Source organism: Cyphomyrmex costatus, unplaced genomic scaffold (genome assembly GCF_001594065.2).
Source record: "Cyphomyrmex costatus isolate MS0001 unplaced genomic scaffold, Ccosl1.0 scaffold283, whole genome shotgun sequence".
Taxonomy (NCBI): domain Eukaryota; kingdom Metazoa; phylum Arthropoda; class Insecta; order Hymenoptera; family Formicidae; genus Cyphomyrmex; species Cyphomyrmex costatus.
The window spans coordinates 117,586-139,471 of NW_017276944.1; the positions used below are offsets into that span (position 1 = coordinate 117,586).

The following is a 21,886-nucleotide window of genomic DNA, read 5'->3' on the forward strand; positions in this document are numbered from 1 at the left end:
TTGCTGACTGTCGAGTCCGAAACTAACCCCCGCACACTGGATTTTCGGCCCTACGTAGCCCTGCGAGGGCCCTAAGCTGCGCACAGCAGCAATGCGCCGATTCGGTTATAAAGATCGTTCTTCGTCTGTTGTCCCCTCGGGAGGGATGAGCGTTCTTTTCTTTTCCTCGAGTGATCGATCTATCGATCGATCCTCGAAAATCGCTGCGCGATTTTTTTTTTCTTGATAACTATGAGCGCGAAAAAGAAACAGACACAGAAATGTGCACCAGAAGCCGGAGGACGGAAAACCGGAACAAAGCGCTCTTCCGAGCGACGCGTTCCTCTCTCTCTCTTTCTCTTTTTCTCTTCCTTTCTTCTGTTCCGTGATGCGAACACGATCCTGAGTAAGACTCGCGCACACGACGCACCGACTGGGCCCGGAAAACGACTGACGCGAATGGCGAACTACTCGCTCGGGGCCCCACCACTCCGCCATTTTGCTCCCAGACCGGGAGCTTGGTTGGATGAAGAAGAGGGAGTGCCAGGTGCGTACAGCAGTTTCCTGCCGAGATCGCACGCTTTCGAATTTCCGCGTCGGTAGACTCTTGCCGTTTTACGGAATCAACGCGTCAACTTGCGAAATTTTGTTGATAAAAGATATACCTCACATCGCTTACACTGAGAAAAATGCTCTAATTAAACTAACATAAAGGCTCAACAAGAATGGTATTTTCTCGAGGAGGTAATCACTAGCCGTGTGTGAAACATTGTCTTATACATTATATGATTTCATTTAATTTCATACGACTTCATCTGATTTAATACAAATAATTCAAGTCATTTGGTATAATAAGTAAACGATTTTACCCCTTTTAATATTACACAATAATTTGTCGATTGCATATGTATTAAATTATCGAATTTCCTTTGGGTTTTATATTGATTGTCAAAACACTGCCCCACGATTACATTAAGTTATTACTCTTCGGATATTTTAGTGAGGCCAAACAGAACTTCAGATTATAACTTATAGACTTATACCTATCTATACCTATCCAACTTTTTGTTGATTTAATAGACCTTTTGGTTGGTTTAATCAAATCTAATCAAAGCATATTTTTCAGTATAGATTCCATGTAAGAATTTACCGAGATAAAATTTTATCGACAATTTTGAATAACTGAGCACATTGGAGAAAAAATATTAGGAGCAGAAATAAATATTAAGTATTGGAAGTATTTAAAAAATTAAGGATAGGTATTAAACGTAACGCATATAATGGATAGAAATAAAATATAAAGACATTACTATTGTATGAATACAAATATAAGGCATACTTGTATCTTATTTATATTCATTATATATATGTTACATTTAATCTTTATTTTCAATTTTTATATTTCTTAAAAGTATTTGATATTTATTTCCGTTCCTAATATCTCTTCCATTATACGCAGTCTAATATGAATTTTACAAATGGAGGCTGTACGAATAAATGTCTATTTCGTCGTGTATTTCAGATTTGCAACTTTTGCATCGACAATATGAAAACGTTGAAACGTTTCTGGAGGCACCAGAATTTGCATGCTTTAATTATGACGAGTGAGACCGTTACGTTAGTGCGAATCGCGGAAATGCAGCTACGTTCGCTCGGTAGCTCGTTTCCTGCCGTTCCGAAATAATCTGTCTCGCTGCGCTTCCTTCTCTCTGAAATGTTCATCTCTCCGCTGCTTTCCTCAGTTAAAAAAAAAAAAAAAAAAAAAGAAGTGGATACCGGCATAAATGAAAACAAACTAATAATAAATTATTGTTTACGATATATATGTACTAATGATACTTCATTGTATATGACGTGAAAGATTTATTAATCACGTCATAATGATGAATACATCAAATACCTCATCGTTTTTACGGATTCTCTTTTCAACATACTTATGAGAGCGTTATACTGTATTTTTAATGCATGTAAGTTAATCCTCTTTTTCCCTAAAATTTCGGGGAACCAGCTTCCAGCGATCTTGATAGAAGTTCGGACGGGCGGCGCGGCGCGGCGTGCCAATAAAAAGACACCGTTTTCGCGACGAGTTCAAGGACCAAGGGGCCCACCGGCCGCCGCACGCGTGCGCGGCCTCCTGGTGGACCCTCCTCGAGCACGCATCGTGTGAACTTACCTTTGCTTTCTCGACCTTTATCGTGTGTCTGCGACCGCAGCATCTCGACCAATCTCGACTGGAGCGAGATGAGCAAATATTCTGTCCCTCCTCCCTTCTTTCTCTGTCTTTCTTTCTTTTCTTTTGCCTTTCTCGCTTTCAGCTGTTCTCTCTCTCTCTCTCTCTCTCTCTCTCTCTCTCTCTCTCTCTCTCTCTCTCCTTCCTTCTTTGTCGCTCCAGATGAGGCCCAAGGTTTTCAGCTCGGTGAATACGCGGTAACCATGCCGGGAACCTGTTCCCTTCTCCCCCTTCTCTCTCTTCACGCTCAAGGGGGGTCGCTTCCAGCTCTTTAAAGGCTGCATTTGTACGTTTCCCCTGTGTCTTTCCTCTGGTTCTTCTCTCCTTCTTCCTACGTTTGTTATTATCATTGTTATCGCGCAGCGCTACCATTAACGATTTAATCACCATTAGATGCAATTAAGATTGCGCTACTGTTACTCACTTTGCTAATGTCGTTGCCGTTTGAAAGAAACATACATTTTCTCAAGACATCTGTTCAATTTAATAAGATATATGTTTAATAATTTAATTTATTGTGTGTATTGTCTATATTCCTTAAGGAAGGAAATTTTTTAATTATTTTAACTGCAATTATTTATTTATTTTTTTTTTCGTATACTGTAGACAATAAATAATTGTTTCCATCGAAATTGAAATGTTATCTTAATTTTCTTACTCCTCTTATCCGTGACTAAAGTTTCTTCTTTTCTATTTATCTATAGACATCGACTCGTATTGTTTGGAATTCCTGAAGTTCCCAACATTTTCATCCTGATTTATAAAATATTTATGAGTTTTGACATAATTTGCCATTAGAAACTCACTAGCGCGTTTTTTGAAGAGTTTCAATATATTGAGAATAAAGTGTTGCTTGAAAGCTAGAAGTAACTGTGATCTTAGATCTTGATCAAAATTTCTTCAAAAGAAAGTTTAATTATGCATGTGACCTTTGCAACAATTTTGAAACTTTAGTGTCAAATATTCTTTTTTAAACTTTTCCAGATTTGTTATGCACATTTTAATGTATCCAGTTTGAAAACGTTATCCGTTAAAATTATTTATTACAGTTCTACTAACGTCATTGAAAACGAGGTCATGCAACTGTACTACATAATAATGCATATATGTTGGAAAAATAGTCAAAATTTTGAAAAAAATTAATTTTTTGTATATAAATTACTTATTAAAATACTCTTGAATTGAATTAAACTTTTTTTTTAATATTTTATTAAGATCAGGTTTATTAAATTAAATCAGATGAAAGAGTTAAAATTAAACTTGACTACAGTACGAATATTTGAGTAACATACTTGAAACATGCCATGTATTATGACTGCTTTTAGTGTTTAATCGTTGATATATATTGCATATTATATAATTTTGTATCAATTTAGGAATTAATTATAGTTCACTTTCCTAATTTTTTAATTTACATTGTTCGTGAATTACATTTATTCCTATCTGATTTATATACTGCTTGCTCTGTAATATAAACAGACTATATATTATATAGAGATTTAATAAGGATTAGGTAATATTACAATTGAAGTTTAATTCTGAACGGTTTGCTTGATAAATGGCTTTAAATGGAGATTTGCGATTGGTAACCAGAGCGAAGGACATTGTTATCAATGCATCTCACGAGTACAGTATATTCGATCTACATCTAATTGTCGGTTATCCGCGTCGCGGTTAAGTTACTCTCCTATTAGCAGGGTCGAACATCAAACTACGCGGCGACGACGGCAACATTCATTACCTACGTCTCGTGGCAATTATTAATATTTCTAATGAGCGCGTGCCTGGCGGCTGAACAGAACGGCTCTCCATCTTTTTGTCTTTGAGTCTTGTTTGTCTTTGTTATTCAATTTTCTTTGTCTTTGAATTTCGCAATTTTTCAAATTTTGAAAAATTCTCGGAAATGTAAGAAATTTGTAAAAATTGAGGAAAATCTTAGCACTTTTATAAATAGTGCAATCACTTTGCCAATTATATCTTTCTGACTTTGTTGATTTTCACGATGAAATTTCTTGAAAATGTATAAGAAAAGTCTTGCAAAAAAAAAAATTTCAAAAAATCTTTTAATAATTATAAAATTGCTGGAATGAATGGATACCAAATTGTTATCACAAAAATTATATATCGTATTAATTTATTTACATTGTATATTTTCAAAAATATGAGACTTGTGTTACTTAATTTTACGACGTTGTCATGTTTTCTTGGTTTATACGATTAATGATGCGATAAGCTTCTTTAACACCATAAATTAAATGACCTTAACTATGTAAGATAACAGGAAAGAATACCTGCGAGAATGCAGTAATCTTGAATTACTTATTCGCGTCGATTACTTCGAAGTTAGTCGTATGAAATCGTCTTAAGATCTATCCTTTCTTGCTGCTGTAACCTCGGCGTAGTACGGCGCCACATCGGGGCCTTACTACGATACGAGACTTGTAGGCCCTGAAGAGAAAGAGAGAGAGAGAGGGGGGGGGGGAAGGACTGCGAAAGGAGAGTTCCTGCACGGCTACCGAGTCGGGTGAAGGAAATTAATGAATGGCGGCGATCTCGGCGGCGTTAATAAGTGTGCACCTGGGAGCGGAAATCGTTATACAAGGGGAGGCCCTTTACTGTTCTTTCTAGAACTCCGCGTTACGGATCAAGGGAAGACTGTAAGTGAGATCGTGCTGTTGAATCCACGGTTTTCTGCTTTTCAGGAATATTCACGTAGTGTCTCAACATCGTCCGCTAGGCAGGGCACTATTAATGAATGCTTTAAACCCTTTGAACTCCGCCGGACGGACGGTGCAAAGCGCAACCCTTTTCCTTGGGTCGGTCGGAAGCAATCTCTCTAGTCTATACCTATATTTGAACTATCGCATATTACAAGTGGAAATAATTATAGTATTTACTCATAAATGTTTTTAATTAAAATTCAAGTAATAAAGATATAAATAAAAAGATACTTACCTTTCAATTGAAAATATTCCTTTATCACCGAAAAGATATGCGACGTTGTATTTTTAAAAATACAATTTCAGAGAATCCGCTGTGTTACGAAAACGAGCATCGCGGGCCGTTATTGACGAGAAAACGTCAACGCGAGACTTAATCGCGCTTAATCGCTCGTCATTTTATCTAATTGAGACCTGTGGGGGAAATCGGAGATTTGGCCCTGACATCTATTGCCACGCTATGCCTTTTGCCGTGTGCCGGTGCATACATAGGTGTAGTCCATACAATGGAGCTACAGCTCTCCAAATGCGGCACGATACTGTGTTGTTGGCTGTGTGTGTGGGTGGATGAACGCGCAAGTGTGTTTGCGAGTGCGCTATGCGCGGGTACATACCCTCGAGCAAAGCCAGCCTCGACGTTCGTCTTCCCACGAACCCTTTACTGTACGTATACGAGTCTCGTTACTCGTTCCGGGATCAGGAAACACTCCCATTAAGGCCGTTTTACACGGTCACGCGAATAACTTCGGTTGGAACGCCAAAGCAGGGCACGGCTTCGAGATCGCGTGTGAACCACCTGTCCGGCTTCGAAAGGGCATGTGACGTAATCGTGGACGCGATGGTAAACTCGCGAAAATCTGAAATCCTCTTGTCCTATATGTATAATGTTATTTCTGTAATTTCTATAATTACGATGCTTTAGTTCGGCGATAAATTTAATTGCAGTTTGCGCAAATTTGTACAGTAATTTCTAGTAACCTATAATTTAGATGTTGAATTACTTCGGATTTTGTTTCGAATAATTTTCCAAGTTATTCATCCCTATTTTTTGTGAAAAGGAGTCGTTTAATGTGAGCATTAAATTGTTTCAAAGCGACTAATTGTAAGTGTGACTCAGATCGCTTGTTTCGCGAGCGGTTATCCGCGATCTGCGGACTTGGCAACGATCACGACTTCGTCGAAGGAGAATCAGCTCGAGGCACACGATGTCCTCTATGCTAATGCATAGTTGTACATTCCATGCTGAAGGCGATGCTAATATCGCGACTATCGTACGACACATCCGTTGATATTTCGATGTTGAGTCACGTCAAAGGGATTACATCGACTTTACTCTAACAATAAGAACCATAAGGAGAGGAGAGGAGAGAGGGGGGGGGGGAAGAGAGAGAGAGAGAGAGAAAGAGAGCGAGGGTTACGCGTCCGAGAGTTGAAACGGGAAGTCCGCGGGACTGACTTCCCAGAAGCACCAACGTAATTATAGCGTTTAGAGCTACCGAACGGTAACTGAAACCTCCCTGAGCGACGCGAGAAAGGATGAGCTTCTGGACTGACATCTCCTGCCTAATGAAGAGGAAAAGCCGAAGCTATGGTGGATTTCTTCTCCAAATGAAAGGGATGAAAGGGAAATCCTCCGTGAGACGTTAAATTGGGAAACTAAATGGCTTCTCAGATGAAACATTATCTTCTGATGTAAACTTGTTTAGTATTGTCATTGATTGAAGTATCAAGAAGTTGAACATATTTACGAAAGTTTCTTATTAATAATACAAACGTTTTTTTTCTCAAGCTTTTAAGCAGAGTTTGTGAATAATAGATCACACATTTTGCACTCTCATTTTTATTTTTATATTTTTCCTTATCCTGCATTACCGTTCTTTGAAGGATGACATCACATGAGTGCAATTTAATCGGTAAGATCTAATCACACTTCCTCATTGACGAGAAGCGGGGCGCTCAGCTAACATCGATATTCTGAGAGGCGGTAGTTCGATGCCCCCTCGCTTGTTCATTCGAGAGAGAGAGAGAGAGAGAGAGAGAGAGAGAGAGAGAGAGAGAGAGAGAGAGAGAAAAGCTGAACAGTCCTTTCATTCGACGTGGGCGAGGAAGTCGTCGAACTTCCGAAGCTCCATCGACGAGGAAGCGACTTCACTCTTCTCGTCGTCTTCGAGGCTGCACGTGTCAAGCGAGTCTCGACACGGGCATTGGCCGAACGAATTCGTCATCTCGGGATGAGAGGAGAGGGAGACTCGTCCTCGTGGGGCCGGTCACCGTAGAAAAGGCCCACGATGTCTGCTGGAATATATCCGATATCTTTGGAATGGGGCATAGGTCCCAACGATGGTGGTGGCGGCGGTGGCGGCGGCGGACATTGCCTGAACCTGTCTCCACGCATCGAAGTCTGCCTGCTCACCTGCATTCCATCATGAGGAACCTGGAGGGAGAGCTTTCGGGGCCTGCAGGATCGTGCGAACCGTGTTCGATGCCCTCCTCTTGTGTAATGAGCGATTTACGTTCTGTTCATGCGTCGACTTTCGAAAACTAGAGATTGTACTTAAAAATATCCCACTAATGGAATATTTTCATTGTCGCGCGTATTGTTGATGAACAATAAATTGTTCATAAATGAAAAGAGAAGAGCTGTTTTTAATTAAAAATATGTTACTATTATAACCGCGCGCGATGGAATAGTAATATCGCTCATAATAATAATTGTTCTTAATGCAATCCATTTTTATTGTGCTTTGCAGATTTCAATACATGATGTCTTCGGTTACAACATTTGTTGGATAATTAAAAATATATTTATAGAGACAATTTTTGAATTTTGACTATTGAATCTATAATTGGACAAAAATATATGTATGATTTATTAGAATCTGATTCTGAATATACTTTAGATTATTAGTCGATTTGCATACGCGATGGCAGAAATCTGGTACGTTCCTAACAAACCGACTCGGTAGTGGTGAGGGTGCGGAATCCGCTGACCGAATCATTGCGATCAGTGACGTAGCCGTCTGAAGGGTGGGAAATTCTCAGGTCCGAGAGAGCTTGGGCCGCAAAAAAGGAAAAGATAAAACGAGCGAGCGTACCACAGGGCCACACTCTCTTCTCAACTCTCTCGAACCTACCACTTAATTTAATCTTGCTCTAACATCGAGTTCGTGAAAGGCAGCTCTCTTTCTCTCTCTATGAAAACGAATCTCATTGTTAATTGCTTTTTTTACGGTTATTGTCTAGGCCCAGACATTTATGAACGTTTAGTGGGATAGAATTTTGTTAAATATCGCGGGCTGAGTTATTATAGATAATAAAAACATTTTATATCATACTCGCAGTTATTTTCTATTTAAATTTAAAAATCACAGCTATTCTCTTCTCTGTGATTTTTGAAGTACTAATGCTCAATTTCTTCACCTCTAGATAACCTTTATCTAGAAGATATCTCCCAGAATACAATGGAATATTTTTTTTTTGAATAAAGTTATCCGTAACTTATCTAGAAGTGAAGAAATTGGGCATTAATCTTACTTTCTGATGTATTTTCTTTCGTTTTCTCTATCGATCTTCCATTCTTTTTATTGTACTCTGTATTTACTATTTTGCATTGTGCGAATGTCATTCAAATTGTAGTAATCATATTAAATTTATAAAATTTTGACGCGGAATACATTGACAAAATATGTTTTAAATAATATATGAAAATTTTTTAATTAATATATATTATGAGAAAAATGATAATATCAAATTAAATACGAATGAAACTCTTATTACGTGATTGACGAGCGAATACAAAAATTAAGCAGCGTAGGTTGTGAACAGAACACGAGCAGAAGCTCGTACGAGCTCGTAAGCAGCGTAGATTGGCGGAATAATTTCCTCGTTATTTCTATCTCTTGGATTAATATAATAGTTACGTTACTGCGGTTGAGTTAAACATTCTTCAAGAGAAGCTCCAGGCTATTTCTATATCAATGTAGATTAACGATTAACTTTATCTTAGAGTTTAGTTTATTCTTCATCATTTTATAATTCTTCGAACTAGGAGAGGATAAAATGTGAGTTAAACTGAGATTAAAGTTAATCTATATTGGTAGAAACGGATATCATTGGTCTGTCAGGTTAGATTTATGAAAGGACTGTTTTACCGCCGGCGTATACTACTTGTAGCCTTCCGTACCGCTCGATTTTAGCGATTAATAATAATCGAATCGGCGAAGCTATGAAAACAGCCGGCGAATAATTATCATGCTTCTCTCGCTGCACGATTAAAGCCCGATTGCAAAGATCATTTGAATGTACTAAACCTAAGTTAGCGCTCAATTATATCTCTCTGAATCGTGTTCTCCTGCTCGCAGAGATAGAGTTCGCCTCTGTACATGAAAATATGACAGAAATATTTTGCACAAATGAAATAACGCAATATAACTATTTAAATATGTGATTTATATTTTAATATGAAATTTCGTTATTCCGGCAAATTTTGTTTGCCGTGATAAATATTGAACAATAAATGAAACTTGATGATAACAAAAGTTTACGACGGAACTTCAGTGTTCAGAACATAAACAAAATTTAGAACGTTTGAAAGTATTATACGAAGTTTTAAACGTGACTTTTGTTGTATCGTTACAGACGTGTGTAATTAATCATAAAATTTATTACGCTGAACGTTAACGATACGGTCATATAGATAACAATACGCAGCATCCAGTCGCAATTAAATGTGTCGATGAGATAAGTTGTCTTTATAAGAGAATAAAGTAAAACCATATTTCGTTGAAATTATGAAGCCGCTAATTAATCGTGAAATTAATTATCGTGATAATAATGTTAATGATAATTGAACGAGCTTACTAAAATAAAGCTCCGCTTCATTGAAATTTTCGAAATATTAATTATATTGATGATTTTAGCTGCAATATAATGACAAGAGTAATGTTTTTAAATTATTTGCATATCAAATTGAATAATTTATTTGCATGTATATCTTCATTAATTTTTAATTATGAGTTTAAATTCGCATTACTCTCAATTCTCTCGTTATTCTTTTTATTTTATAATCCTTATCTTTTTATCTTATCTCACGTTATAGAATCTTAAACAGACCGTGCCGTTTTACAATGTTATAATTATTAAGTTAGTAAGAAATCCTCTTCGAGGATTATTAACTTCTTAAGAATTAGGTGCACACAAGACCCGCGTTTCTTTCCCGATAAACATAAACCCTGCTTCCTACAGATTCCTATCCCTGCATACATGTACGCATATACAAAAAACGACTCGAGTATCCGGCATGTATCTGCATTCCTGCGGGGCGACGGTGCCTCCGCGCCGAGAGTAGAGCCTCCTCAACACGCTCGAGAACACGTCGGCCCTATGGCATGCGGGCCCAGCCCGGCCCGGTCCGGCCCCTGCGTCGGGGTCACGAGAAGTTAAGTAGCCACTTCTCTCTCTCTCTCTCTCTCTCACCCTCCGCTGCACCTATTTCTCCGTCATCGTACCACCAGACGAATTTCATTCGTCAACGCCCCCCCGTCTTGAGGGGACGATTAAAAATGCAGAGGGTGGATTTCATTGCATTTGAACTGTACAAGAGAGACCTTTCCTATACGTTATTAAACAGAAAAATGTTGGAAGACTGTTATTGCGGATCATCGTTAATATTTTATTTTCATCAGTTTCTGAGATATACTTACTTAGTTGTTTAATGAATATGTAAATCCGACCCTGAGGTATTCCCTCGCTCACCGAAGTGTGTCTTCCTTTGATATGGAAATAACTAATGGGAAATTTTTATCGATAGATGTTACGTAAGACTCTTTGTTGCATGGTTGAATAATTCTTTTTTTAGATAGCATAGACTATCGGTTAATGGCATAAATTAAAAATATTCCTCTACCATGACATATTTTTACGTACTTGAAAGTAAGAATCGCGTCGTTATATTTATGCGTAGAGCATCAATGAATTTTAATTATACACTTCTCAACAAAATTAAAGGATCACTTGTTCCACCCTGCAAAAATAGACAAACTTTGAGATAGAATAACTTCGTCAAAAATCATCGTATCGAGATGTTTAAAAAACATTTTAAAGTTTAAAATCTTGATGTAAAAAAGCCATTTTTACTTAAACGTTGAATAACTCGGTGAAAAAAAATCGTACAGAGCTCAACAAAAAAACAAATTGAAGGTAAAGATTCACTCTTTCGAAAGCTGTAAACCGCATCTGTGCACAATTTTTTCTTGGCTCCGTGGAACTTGGTTGTAAAAAATTTTTAGGTTTGACACACTTTTATTTATGATTGTGCAACTTCACGAAATGTCAGTAAGACCGTTTTTTGAAGTACAGGTCTGAAAAGTAGAGATTTCAAGCTTTAAAATGCTTTTTTAAACATCTCGATACGATGATTTTTGACGAATTTATTCTATCTCAAAGTTTGCCTTTTTCTGCAGGGTGGAACAAGTGATCCTTTAATTTTGTTGAGAAGTGTATTTTATACACAACATAAAGCATGAATAAAACTCTTGTAAGAATTGTTCTTTAAGAACGATTATTAATTCAGCAGAGTTTTATATTAAAATCAAGATTTGTATACCACACAACATGTTACAAAATAATCATATAAGTAATTGTAATTAATAGCAAAATATCTTTTATTGGATTTTTGCTAGAAACGAAATTCAGTTCTACTTTTTACCACGATTCCTTTTCTTTATCATATTTCAGAAAGCTCGGTTTGGACCTGGTGCCACGTCAAGGTGCTCACATGGTAGAGCCGGATACCATGTCTGTCGTGGAATTATATCATGTGGTAATTACAAATAAAAATATTACATTCTTATCGAATTGATCGTATAGCTTGCGAATATTGTATAACGAGTGACTAGAATGGAAAAAAGGAAGGGTCAAATGCAATGCGCAATAACGATGAGATATGAGCTTCATTAAAATGCTGACCATGAAGGCGGTATCGTTCAATTTCGCTACGTGCGGAGCGATACAGTTACTCCTGTTCAGCAAATCGGGTTCGCGTAAATACAAATATAATCATGATCCACGATTTATTGACGAACTAAATTTTTTTTAAATATTAAGCGATCTTTCCTATCACGAGGCATAACGTGATTCAACAATTTTTCAATATAATGTTTATTAAATTTTTATTAAGGTGAACTAAAATGAATGAAAAGTTAATTAAAAATACAATTTGGAACATTTTTAGTTAATGTTGTTTAATTCTTATCACATCGATAACTGTGTGTAACGACGTCGACATTGTAGTTATAGAATGTAGACCTAAATCGAAGAGCTGAATCAATTTGTTGTAAATAAATGAATAATGTCATTTGCATGGTCTTAATCCTGATTTTTTTCTCGCGGGGGGTTGCAGCATGTGCAGAGTGCCGAAAATTCTCAGGGTGCATCCGCCCGCGGCACCCTGCGTCGCAAGGAGCACAGAAAAGTCCTTACACATCATCTGTACTTTTGCATGAGAGACTTTGGCCATTCGGTAGGCGAGGATACCGAGATTTACTTCTCTCTGTTCGATGCCAAACGGCAGCAGTACCTGAGCGAGCGCTTCCTGGTGCGCATCAGCAAGGAGGGTTTCTCCAATTATGTGGAGAAGATGCACAGCAATTGCACCATCTTTACGGATCTGGGCAATTCCGACTTGAGCCGCGATCTTTATATGGTAGCTCATGTGATGCGTTGTGGCCGGATGCTTTACTCCGATTCTGGCAAAAATAAGACTGGAACTGCGACTTACAGGCGGCCTCATGGGGTGGCGGTTCTTTCTCTGGCGGAAGCCTCTCAAGATCATGCAGAGGAACTCGAGATGACTTTCAAAGTAAAACAATAAAGAATATATTAATTAATGAAGTACATTATATAAATCAATTAAACGCATTAATTTATGTATCGTGTAAATTTTTTTACTTTAGTTCTGATTTAAATTTTTAAATCCCGAATTCCATTAGCATACTTTATCGAAAAAATTATAATAATTGGACCATACTTGAATTATTTTTTAGTTCTTTTCATTTTTTTTAATGTTCAAGAAGAATATGAATGAGACAGATTTCATTAGAAGGATTTTTACGTACCTGTAGGTGTACCAAGGAGAAGAGAAGGAATTCCATCAGTTGCACGAACAAATCATACGTAACAACAAGTGCTCTCCTTTACCCGGACAGCCCAATTATGGAATAGTTGTATCTCTCCGTATTCTGCATGGCGAGCTCTCTCAGGTGCGGGAGGAGAATCCGTTGTTATTCAAAAATATTTGCCTCACGAAGAAGCTCGGCTTCTCGGATGTCATTATGCCGGGCGATGTGCGTAACGACCTGTATTTGAAGCTGGAGCGAGGTGAATTCGAACGTGGCGGAAAGTCTACCGGCAAGAATATTGAGGTGAGATAACATTTTTGAAGAATTATTTTTCTCATCTAATATTTACCTCTTGTATAACAAATTGTGTGTGAAAGTATTTTCACGGAATATGGAACTAATTTCTGATATAATAAAAAAAATGTACCCTACTATTATATAAGTTGAATAAGTTAAAATATAAAATATACATCTTATATAAAAAATAAAGTTTTCACGACAATATTTTAACATGTTTGTTGGAATAAAATTAGGTGACAATCTTAGTCCTAGACGTGGATGGCCAACCCTTGGAAGAGTGCCTGTTTGGAGCCGCGGGAATGGACGGTAGCTCTGAGTATCAGAGTTTAGTCATATATCATCATAACAGCCCATCGTGGGCAGAAACTGTGAGACTGGCGATACCCATCGACAAATTTTATGGAAGCCACGTGCGTTTCGAGTTTCGACATTGCTCCAGTGAGTCCCAATAGATATTGATCTGACTCTAATCTTCCACTTTAACTTAAATGTTCTTTGTTTATCTTCCATTTTTCAACCTATTCCCTACGATCTTCATTTACTTTTTTCAACAAGGAATCTTCTGTATATTGCAGCACGTGAGAAGAATGACAAAAAATTTTTTGCCTTCGCGTTCGTACGACTGATGGAGCCCGGGGGTGCTACTCTTCAGGATGGCCCGCACGAGTTATATATTTACAAATGCGAGGAGCGTACGAAATTGGATTCCTTGAGTTACCTGTCGTTGCCAAGTAGCACGAGAGAGCCGTGTGCTTCAGGTAAATTAAATTTCCTTATGAAATAAAATTTTCTTTGGAGATAATATTTAATTAAATTTACGTGAATAAAAAATAAAGAATTAATACCAATCATTCTAAGAATAAATATAATTTATTATATTTATTATATTGTTTATGTTAACGTAAAGTATTATTAAAATTAGACATTTTATTTAAATATTTAAGTTTATAATTATTTTTTTGTTATCTTCCAGGTCCACCAGCTTTTACTAGATCGCCCAAGGAGACTGTATTCGTGCATACCTTGCTCTGCAGTACCAAGTTAACGCAAAACGTTGATTTACTTAGTTTATTGCAATGGAAAGCTCACCCTGAGCGAATATCCGAGGCTCTTGGCCGCGTTCTTCGACTGGACGGCGAAGAACTAGTTAAGTTCCTTCAGGATATTCTTGATGCGCTCTTCGCCATGTTTCACACCGAGGACGGTAATTCTACAGCCCACTCCGGCCTAGTGTTTCAAGTACTCGTGTCTATCTTTAGCTTGCTGGAGGATTCCAAATTTGAACATTTCAAGCCTGTGATGGATGCTTATATATCAGACCATTTCGCCGCGGCTTTGGTGTACAAAGGTCTTCTCAGCAGCGTGCAACATTGTGCCGATTGGGTAACGGCTGCAGAAAAGCAGGAACCGATTATGAAGTGCTTCCGTTCTCTCGAATATATTTTTAAATTTATTATTCAAAGCCGGCTGCTGTTTGCTGTCGCGACCGCCGGTCAATACGAAGATAGTTTCAAACGCGATCTATACTGCGTATTCGCAGCTCTCAACAAGATGTTAGGTATTCCTTATGAAATGGTGCTGTTGTCGCAAATCGCATTACTGTTGTCGATTGCGGCGGTGTTCGAGCAGCTAGTGGCGGTGCTGCCAGTCCTTGAGGTAGCCAAACTTACTTGTTCAATGCTAGACTCGGTACCGCGGGAGCCACCTTTGCAGCTCACGCAGGCCAAGTTAGTTGCTATTAAAAATCTTACTTCATCCAGCTTGTTTCGCAAGGACGACGAGAGTCGGAACATGTTGCTTGTCACTATATGTCGGCACTTACGCATTCACCTGGCACGTAGGGAAGAATTACGATCCTGTACTGATATCTTGGGTGAGATACTCAGCTTTTTGCATAAGCGTGGCAGGGACACGAATAAGGTCAACAATTGCATACACCATGACGTTGAAACGCTTTGTCTGTCGGTGCTCGATGTGCTCATACAGACAATACTGATCGTGATAAATGCCAACGGACCCGTCCTCGGCTGTCTCGTCGGCTGTCTTATTGGATTGCTTCAACTGCTCGATGAGTATCATTACGCGCGACTATGGGAAGAGTTGACACACGCCGGCGATCGAAAACCACTCAAGGACTTTTTACTACGGGTATTTCTGGTCCTGCGGGATCTTGTACGCCAGGAGGTATTTCCACCAGATTGGCTGGTCATCAGGATGCAAGCCAACAACGTTATTCTAAGGTCACTGCAGGAACTCGCGCAACCGCTCGCTTTCCGCTTCCTTCATGGCAGCTTTGATTCGCAGTTATGGTCCACATACTTCAATCTCGCGGTGGCTTACCTCACTCAGCCATCGCTTCAGCTCGAACAATTCTCCGAAGTCAAGCGGGAAAAGATTGTAGAGAAGTACGGCGACATGAGAGTACTCATGGGTTTTCAGATATTGTCTATGTGGTCGCACTTGGGTGAACGTAAACTCGAATTTATACCAGGCATGGTAGGACCTTTCCTTGAAGTTACTTTGGTGCCGGAAAGCGAACTTCGCAAGGCAACCTTACATATCTTTTTCGATATGATGGAGTGCGAACAGCGAGCTCGCGGAAGCTTCAAGTCTGTGGAGTCTGAGTTGATCGACAAGTTGGACATCCTTATCAGCGAAAACAAAGGCGATGATGAATATAGGCAGTTATTTAACACTATGTAAGTTTATATTTCATATTTTAAGCCTCAAAATATTTTTAAAGCATCCAAAAACATAGAAGTTTCAAGAAGAGATATTAATTTTCTATCGAAAATTACTCTTCGCTGTATTACTTTCTAAAACATTTTAAGTAATATATTTCTAATACTGTGCAATTTTTGACTATTGCTATCGTACTTTTATATTGTACAAACAGATGTCATTATTGCAACTATGTAGCATTTTATTATTTGTGTTAATTTCATAAAAATATTACGTGACACTTATCGTATTTACAATTTCATGCGGCTTCAGGGAACATCTTAGCGCTGTGTAAGTGCAATACTTTAAATTGAATGTGATTTTTTTTTTTTGTTTAGTTTTAATATTTGTTTAACTTCCTACGTTTGTGATTACAGATTACTGGACAGAGTGCAATCCGAGGATCCCACGTGGAAAGATAGTGGCACGGCTTTTATAACGTCTGTTACACGTTTATTGGAAAGGCTTCTTGATTATAGAAGCGTTATTCAGGGTGACGAGAATCGTGACAAGCGCATGTCGTGCACCGTAAATTTATTGGTAAGGTGTTAAAGAAAGATCTAACGATTATCGATACAGTAAATCCAATAAGATTTGATTAGTTATTACTTATTAGTAAAAATAATATACTGTGGCTAAACCAAGGAATCTATAGTGTGAAGGTGCAGCTATATGTACAAATTATTTATGACTTAGCGCGTTAATTAACTAAACTGTGCGACACACGAGGACTGTATATACATAATGGATAAACTATATATTTGATGTGCTTGTGATGTATGGTCACTCTATGCTTGAACATTTAGCACTCGTGTTCGCGCTCCGATGGAAATTTTATCATTGTGCTTACCTCTCGTTCCTTGTTAAATCAATCGCTAGAAGTGAAAATCTCGGAGTGTAATATGGGGATACTTCTGATGTTCTTGCAGAACTTCTACAAGAATGAATTCAACCGGAAGGAGATGTACCTGCGCTACATTTACAAGCTGCATGATCTACATTTGGCCGCTGAAAATTATACGGAAGCGGGCTTTACGATGAAATTATATGCCGATCAACTGGGTTGGGGCTCAACTGTTTTGCCATCCGATCACGCTCATCCGCAGCAACCAGAATGGCAACGCAAAGAGTTACTCTATCATAAAATCATTCATTATCTTGACCGTGGCAAGTGCTGGGAAAAGGGTATACCCTTGTGCAAGGAACTGGCGATCTTATACGAGACTAGATTGTATGACTACGCCAAACTTAGTCACGTGTTGAAACTACAGGCTAAATTCCTAGATAACATTCTGACACAACTACGTCCGGAACCGGAATACTTCCGCGTTGGATTTTATGGTCTCAGTTTTCCACTGTTTGTTAGAGTGAGTTTGATTTATAATCCAAAGTAATTTTCAAGATATTTTTAGTGTATAAAATAATTTAAGTTTTATAATTATATTCTATCAAAAATATTTTATCAAAGTTTGATTCGGATCTTAACATTACTTTGTGAAATAGACGCCTCGAAAATGTTATTTGTATTTTTTTTATTGTAGAACAAGTTATTTATTTATCGTGGTTTGGAATATGAACGAATAGGGGCGTTCACACAACGACTACAAACCGAGTTTCCTTGCGCACAAATTTTAATGAAGAATTCCCCGCCTGATGAGAGTATCCTTAGTTCTGAGGGTCAATGTAAGTGAGATTAGATTTATTAATTCTTTTAAATTATAAGAGAATAAAAAGTAATTTGGGAATCGATAATTTATTATGAATGAATATATTTTATTTAACAATTATTTTTGCAGATATCCAAATTTGTAATGTGAAACCAATTCCCGAAGAGGGTAGCTTGGCTTGCAGTGGCGTCGAAGTTCCGGAACGCGTAGTTGCATTCTATTTGGTGAATGATGTTCGCAAGTTTACATTCGATCGGCCGCTGCATCGTGGCCCAGTGGATCGCGAGAATGAATTCAAATCGTTGTGGATCGAGAGGACGATGTTGATGACAGAAGCTAAATTGCCAGGGATCCTCAGATGGTTTGAAGTGATCGAGAAACGGTCGGAATTGTTGGCACCAGTACAATATGCTTGTGAAACTATGCAGAGCGTGGAAAGAGAATTGAGACGATTGGTTGCACAGTACACTGCGGAGCCACATAGAAATATCAATCCATTCAGCATGCGGCTGCAGGGAATCATTGACGCTAACGTAATGGGCGGTATCACCAAATATCAGGAGGCCTTTCTCACGTCCGAATTTGCTCGACAGAATCCTGAAATGGTGCCACATGTTAATCGATTGAAAGGATTGATACTGGATCAGATGAGCGTTTTAGAATCCGGTTTGGTATTGCACGGTCAGATTGCACCCACTGGGGTTCAACCGTTGCATAAGAGGCTAATCGAGAGATTCACACAACTCAAGCAAGGCCTCGGTCCGCTGGCCAGACAGAGAACCATTCATCAAGACAGCATCGTAAAGTAATTATATTCTATATACTCTTGTACAGTTTGTTTCATTGTGCCCTATAGTTTCAAACTGTAAAGCTTTCGTGTTAGTTTTATTATTGGATTGATTATTTCATAACAAATAAGAGTTTAAAATACTGTAACGGTCGTAGCTGGATTTTAAGTGTTTAAATAATTGTCGTGCGAATTTATGTACTACATGTATAGTCATTTGAATTGCGCGCCAAATTAGTTTTTTGAACTTAGAAACGCAACTGAACTACTGTAGTAATATCATAAATTAAATTGATAAGCAATTTAATAATTTGATGCTCAATCAGGCATCCTAGAGAGATGTTAATATATCGAAAATCGGTAAATAAATTTTACAGGTTTTAAACTCTTATTTATTGTGTTTTCATATATACGAGCTTAATAAATCGTTTATAGTATAAAAAATTAGTAAATTATTTTAATTATATCTTTACTTTTCTAGTTCGCCCTTACCACCTTTGCCGGTCAACGACAAGCAGCGTCCAGCCACTTTAGAAACCGCCGGCTCTAGGTTGTCGCATGCTGACAGCGATGGTCTTCCTGAGGATGAAGGCTTTTACACAAAAGTTGACGGTATACCACCACCTATTCCACAACGAGAAGTGCGGCCACGTTCCGTTGGCTATGGTTCAACTCCGCCTAGACCCACACATCAGAGATCTCTCAGTAAGCCACTGAGTCCAAAACTGCCATTGAGGCATTCCTTGCCTACTCCTACCGATGGCGTGGATCAAAGTGGTCTCAGAAGCTCGTGGAGCGAACCTGGACCTGAACCCGCCCCTCCGCTACCACCCAGGGGTTGCAGTAAGTTAATTCTTCTGTCTCTGTTATTATTTGTAATAAAATTTAATATAACCTCGGAAATAAACTTTTCATGAAAATATAATATATCACACTTTGTACTTCCTGTTTTAGTGCTAGACAAAAGAGATTCGAACACGAATACAGTAGTACCGCCGGCACCGCCGAAACGCGGTTTAACGCACAAACGCACAAATACAGAGTGGAGCACGGATGACGACTCCGAAATCACAGAACCGAGAAACGAACCGAATGATCTGCGTGACAGCGGTATTTCTACGGCCAGTCTGCTAGATTTTCAATCACACTTAACGAATCTAAATAACTTAGGCTATGAAGACTTCGAGCCGCGCTCCCGATGCAACGACATCATGAACATTTCACCACCGTCTGTGATAAGCGCACTCAATGTCTCCACTGGCAGCTTCGCCAGCGGTACATTCCAGGGCTCGCATTCTCTCCCTAATCAAGAAGTAAGAAAATATAATTGAAAATACTTTATATTTACTAAAATATACAGTTTTAGTATAGGTATGAAATATCTTCTTGGATGAACAGATTGCTACAATTGAAATATTTCCAATTAATTTTCTTTTATTTATATGTTTTCATTTTAGAATAAATATTTAAATAACATCAACAAATATTTATGTTTATGAAATAAATTGATAGCAATGATTCGATTAATTTTCTTTTATAGGTGAGTCCTCCACCGATTCCTCCCAAGGCTCATCAAGACATTCCGTCAGCTCCTTCCACCTTGGAGAGAGTATCCAACAGAACGCAGAGCCATGGGCACTCGGAGAATTATTCCGTTCCGAAGATGCAGACGCTCTCCGTGGCGTCCGATACGGAGAGCACCGTGTAGTGACGATATCCCCCTAGTCTCTAGCGGTTAGTATTTAGTGATGTGTATGTGCCATTATGGTCAGAGGCGCGAATCCTGTACTCGATTTATCTCTCGTTGATCGGATTCTCTTAGATAGTAACTTAAGATAAGCATGAGAATATCATCATTGTCATCGTTGTTGTCGTCGTCGTGTCTATCGGGTGTGGAACGCGGAGAGACGATCTTACATTTGTCATCATCAAGATTTTTGACTTTTGTACAACACTCTCTGGGTAACTGATAACAAGCTATATTACATAAGCCGAATCAAACCGTAAACAACCCGAAATCACATCGAACTCCCAAACATAATACGAAACGGATTGTATCCAACCCGCGTATATACGTACCTTCGTAGAAAAATAGAACGGAAAATGCGTAATAATCGCCCTTGAACACCGAAAACGTCCAACAAGAAACTTCTCGATTGAATGTGTCTGAACGTGATCGGTGATCGAATCGCGATATTTATATACATATATATATATCGATTTTACATAAAACATTCTTCCGAGTATATCAATCCACACATACTATATTAACACTATATATATTTTGTAATTTATTTATATTTTCAACGAGAAAATAAAGATAATTTTTAAATGAATCAATTACTGCAGATTGTGTGGAGTGATATTGTCAACTTACAGTTGTGGAGATGTGGTTAAAAGAAAAGTTGGAAAAAAATGAACTTTACCTCGATATATTGAGGGGTATATAAATTATGTATTTTGTCACAGTTCTTTTTCTTTTCTTCGTGTCGTATGAGTGTATATACAAAAGTATGAAAAAATGCGCCACATGATTGTACGCTTTAACTTACGCTATTTTTTCTTCTTTTTCATGGCATATAAAATAAAGAAAAAGATTGTAAACTTCTATTAAAAAAAAAGTAAATAAAACCTAAATTATACATATACTTATATAGGATGACTCTTAATTATATGTCAATATTTTAGAGAATGAACTCAAGAAACAGATGCCGCATACGAAAATAAGTCTAAATGATCTAAACGTTTCATATTTTTTTTATTTAGTTTTTAGCTTCATCTTCTAAAATATTATTGAATAATTAAGACTCATTCTGTACATAGGAATGAATAGGCAGTGGAATGTATACATTGCACAATACTGAGCTCATGGAGAGAAAAAATTTAAGATAGGATGGAATGAGTTTATAATGAGTACGCGATAATGTGATTGGAGATCATTTTTGTTCTCTGTATCTTTCTAAATATCATTGTCAATTAACGGCAATGATTATTCATTGAAAATCAGAGATTCACAAACCGGAGCTGAATCGCTCCTGAATAAAAATTATAACAAGCGTAAATATTTATGTTGGGTCGATCAGAGTATGATTGAACGATTCAGTGTAAAGTTCGATCTCTTATTCCACTAATTATTGTATGTATATTTATTTTAAATACAAAAAAAAATTGTATTTAAAATACGATTTTAAATTATGAACTTTATTTTTTTTTATTTGCATGCTAAATCGTCCAACTTTATATTCCATTGGATAAAAATAACATCGAGATATTTTCTAATGATAAGTGATAACTGCCGATTTGTAATTATAATATATATTATTTATATATGTATATATATATAAAATTCATATTTCGTATATATA

The 21,886-nt window shown here is 37.7% G+C and overlaps 2 protein-coding genes across 2 annotated transcripts in view; both read left to right on the forward strand.

Annotated features, from left to right (window-relative positions):
• The window catches only part of spg (dedicator of cytokinesis spg), a 55,011-nt gene extending 34,236 nt beyond the window's left edge, over positions 1-20,775 (forward strand). Inside the window, exons 5-18 of the mRNA XM_018541408.1 lie at positions 11,665-11,749; positions 12,329-12,787; positions 13,050-13,349; positions 13,580-13,784; positions 13,922-14,104; positions 14,320-16,045; positions 16,341-16,358; positions 16,445-16,607; positions 16,997-17,434; positions 17,609-17,750; positions 17,864-18,539; positions 19,003-19,364; positions 19,476-19,834; positions 20,062-20,775. Of these exons, the coding sequence (XP_018396910.1) occupies positions 11,665-11,749; positions 12,329-12,787; positions 13,050-13,349; positions 13,580-13,784; positions 13,922-14,104; positions 14,320-16,045; positions 16,341-16,358; positions 16,445-16,607; positions 16,997-17,434; positions 17,609-17,750; positions 17,864-18,539; positions 19,003-19,364; positions 19,476-19,834; positions 20,062-20,229 (5,284 nt within the window). The 3' untranslated portion in view covers positions 20,230-20,775. The remainder of the gene's footprint in view (positions 1-11,664; positions 11,750-12,328; positions 12,788-13,049; positions 13,350-13,579; positions 13,785-13,921; positions 14,105-14,319; positions 16,046-16,340; positions 16,359-16,444; positions 16,608-16,996; positions 17,435-17,608; positions 17,751-17,863; positions 18,540-19,002; positions 19,365-19,475; positions 19,835-20,061) is intronic.
• Positions 212-1,680, forward strand: LOC108775126 (uncharacterized). The gene is made up of 2 exons (XM_018541410.1): positions 212-526; positions 1,502-1,680. The coding sequence occupies exons 1-2, from the start codon at positions 232-234 to the stop codon at positions 1,585-1,587; spliced, it is 381 nt and encodes a 126-aa protein (XP_018396912.1). The 5' UTR covers positions 212-231; the 3' UTR covers positions 1,588-1,680.
• Positions 20,776-21,886: the final 1,111 nt, after the last annotated feature.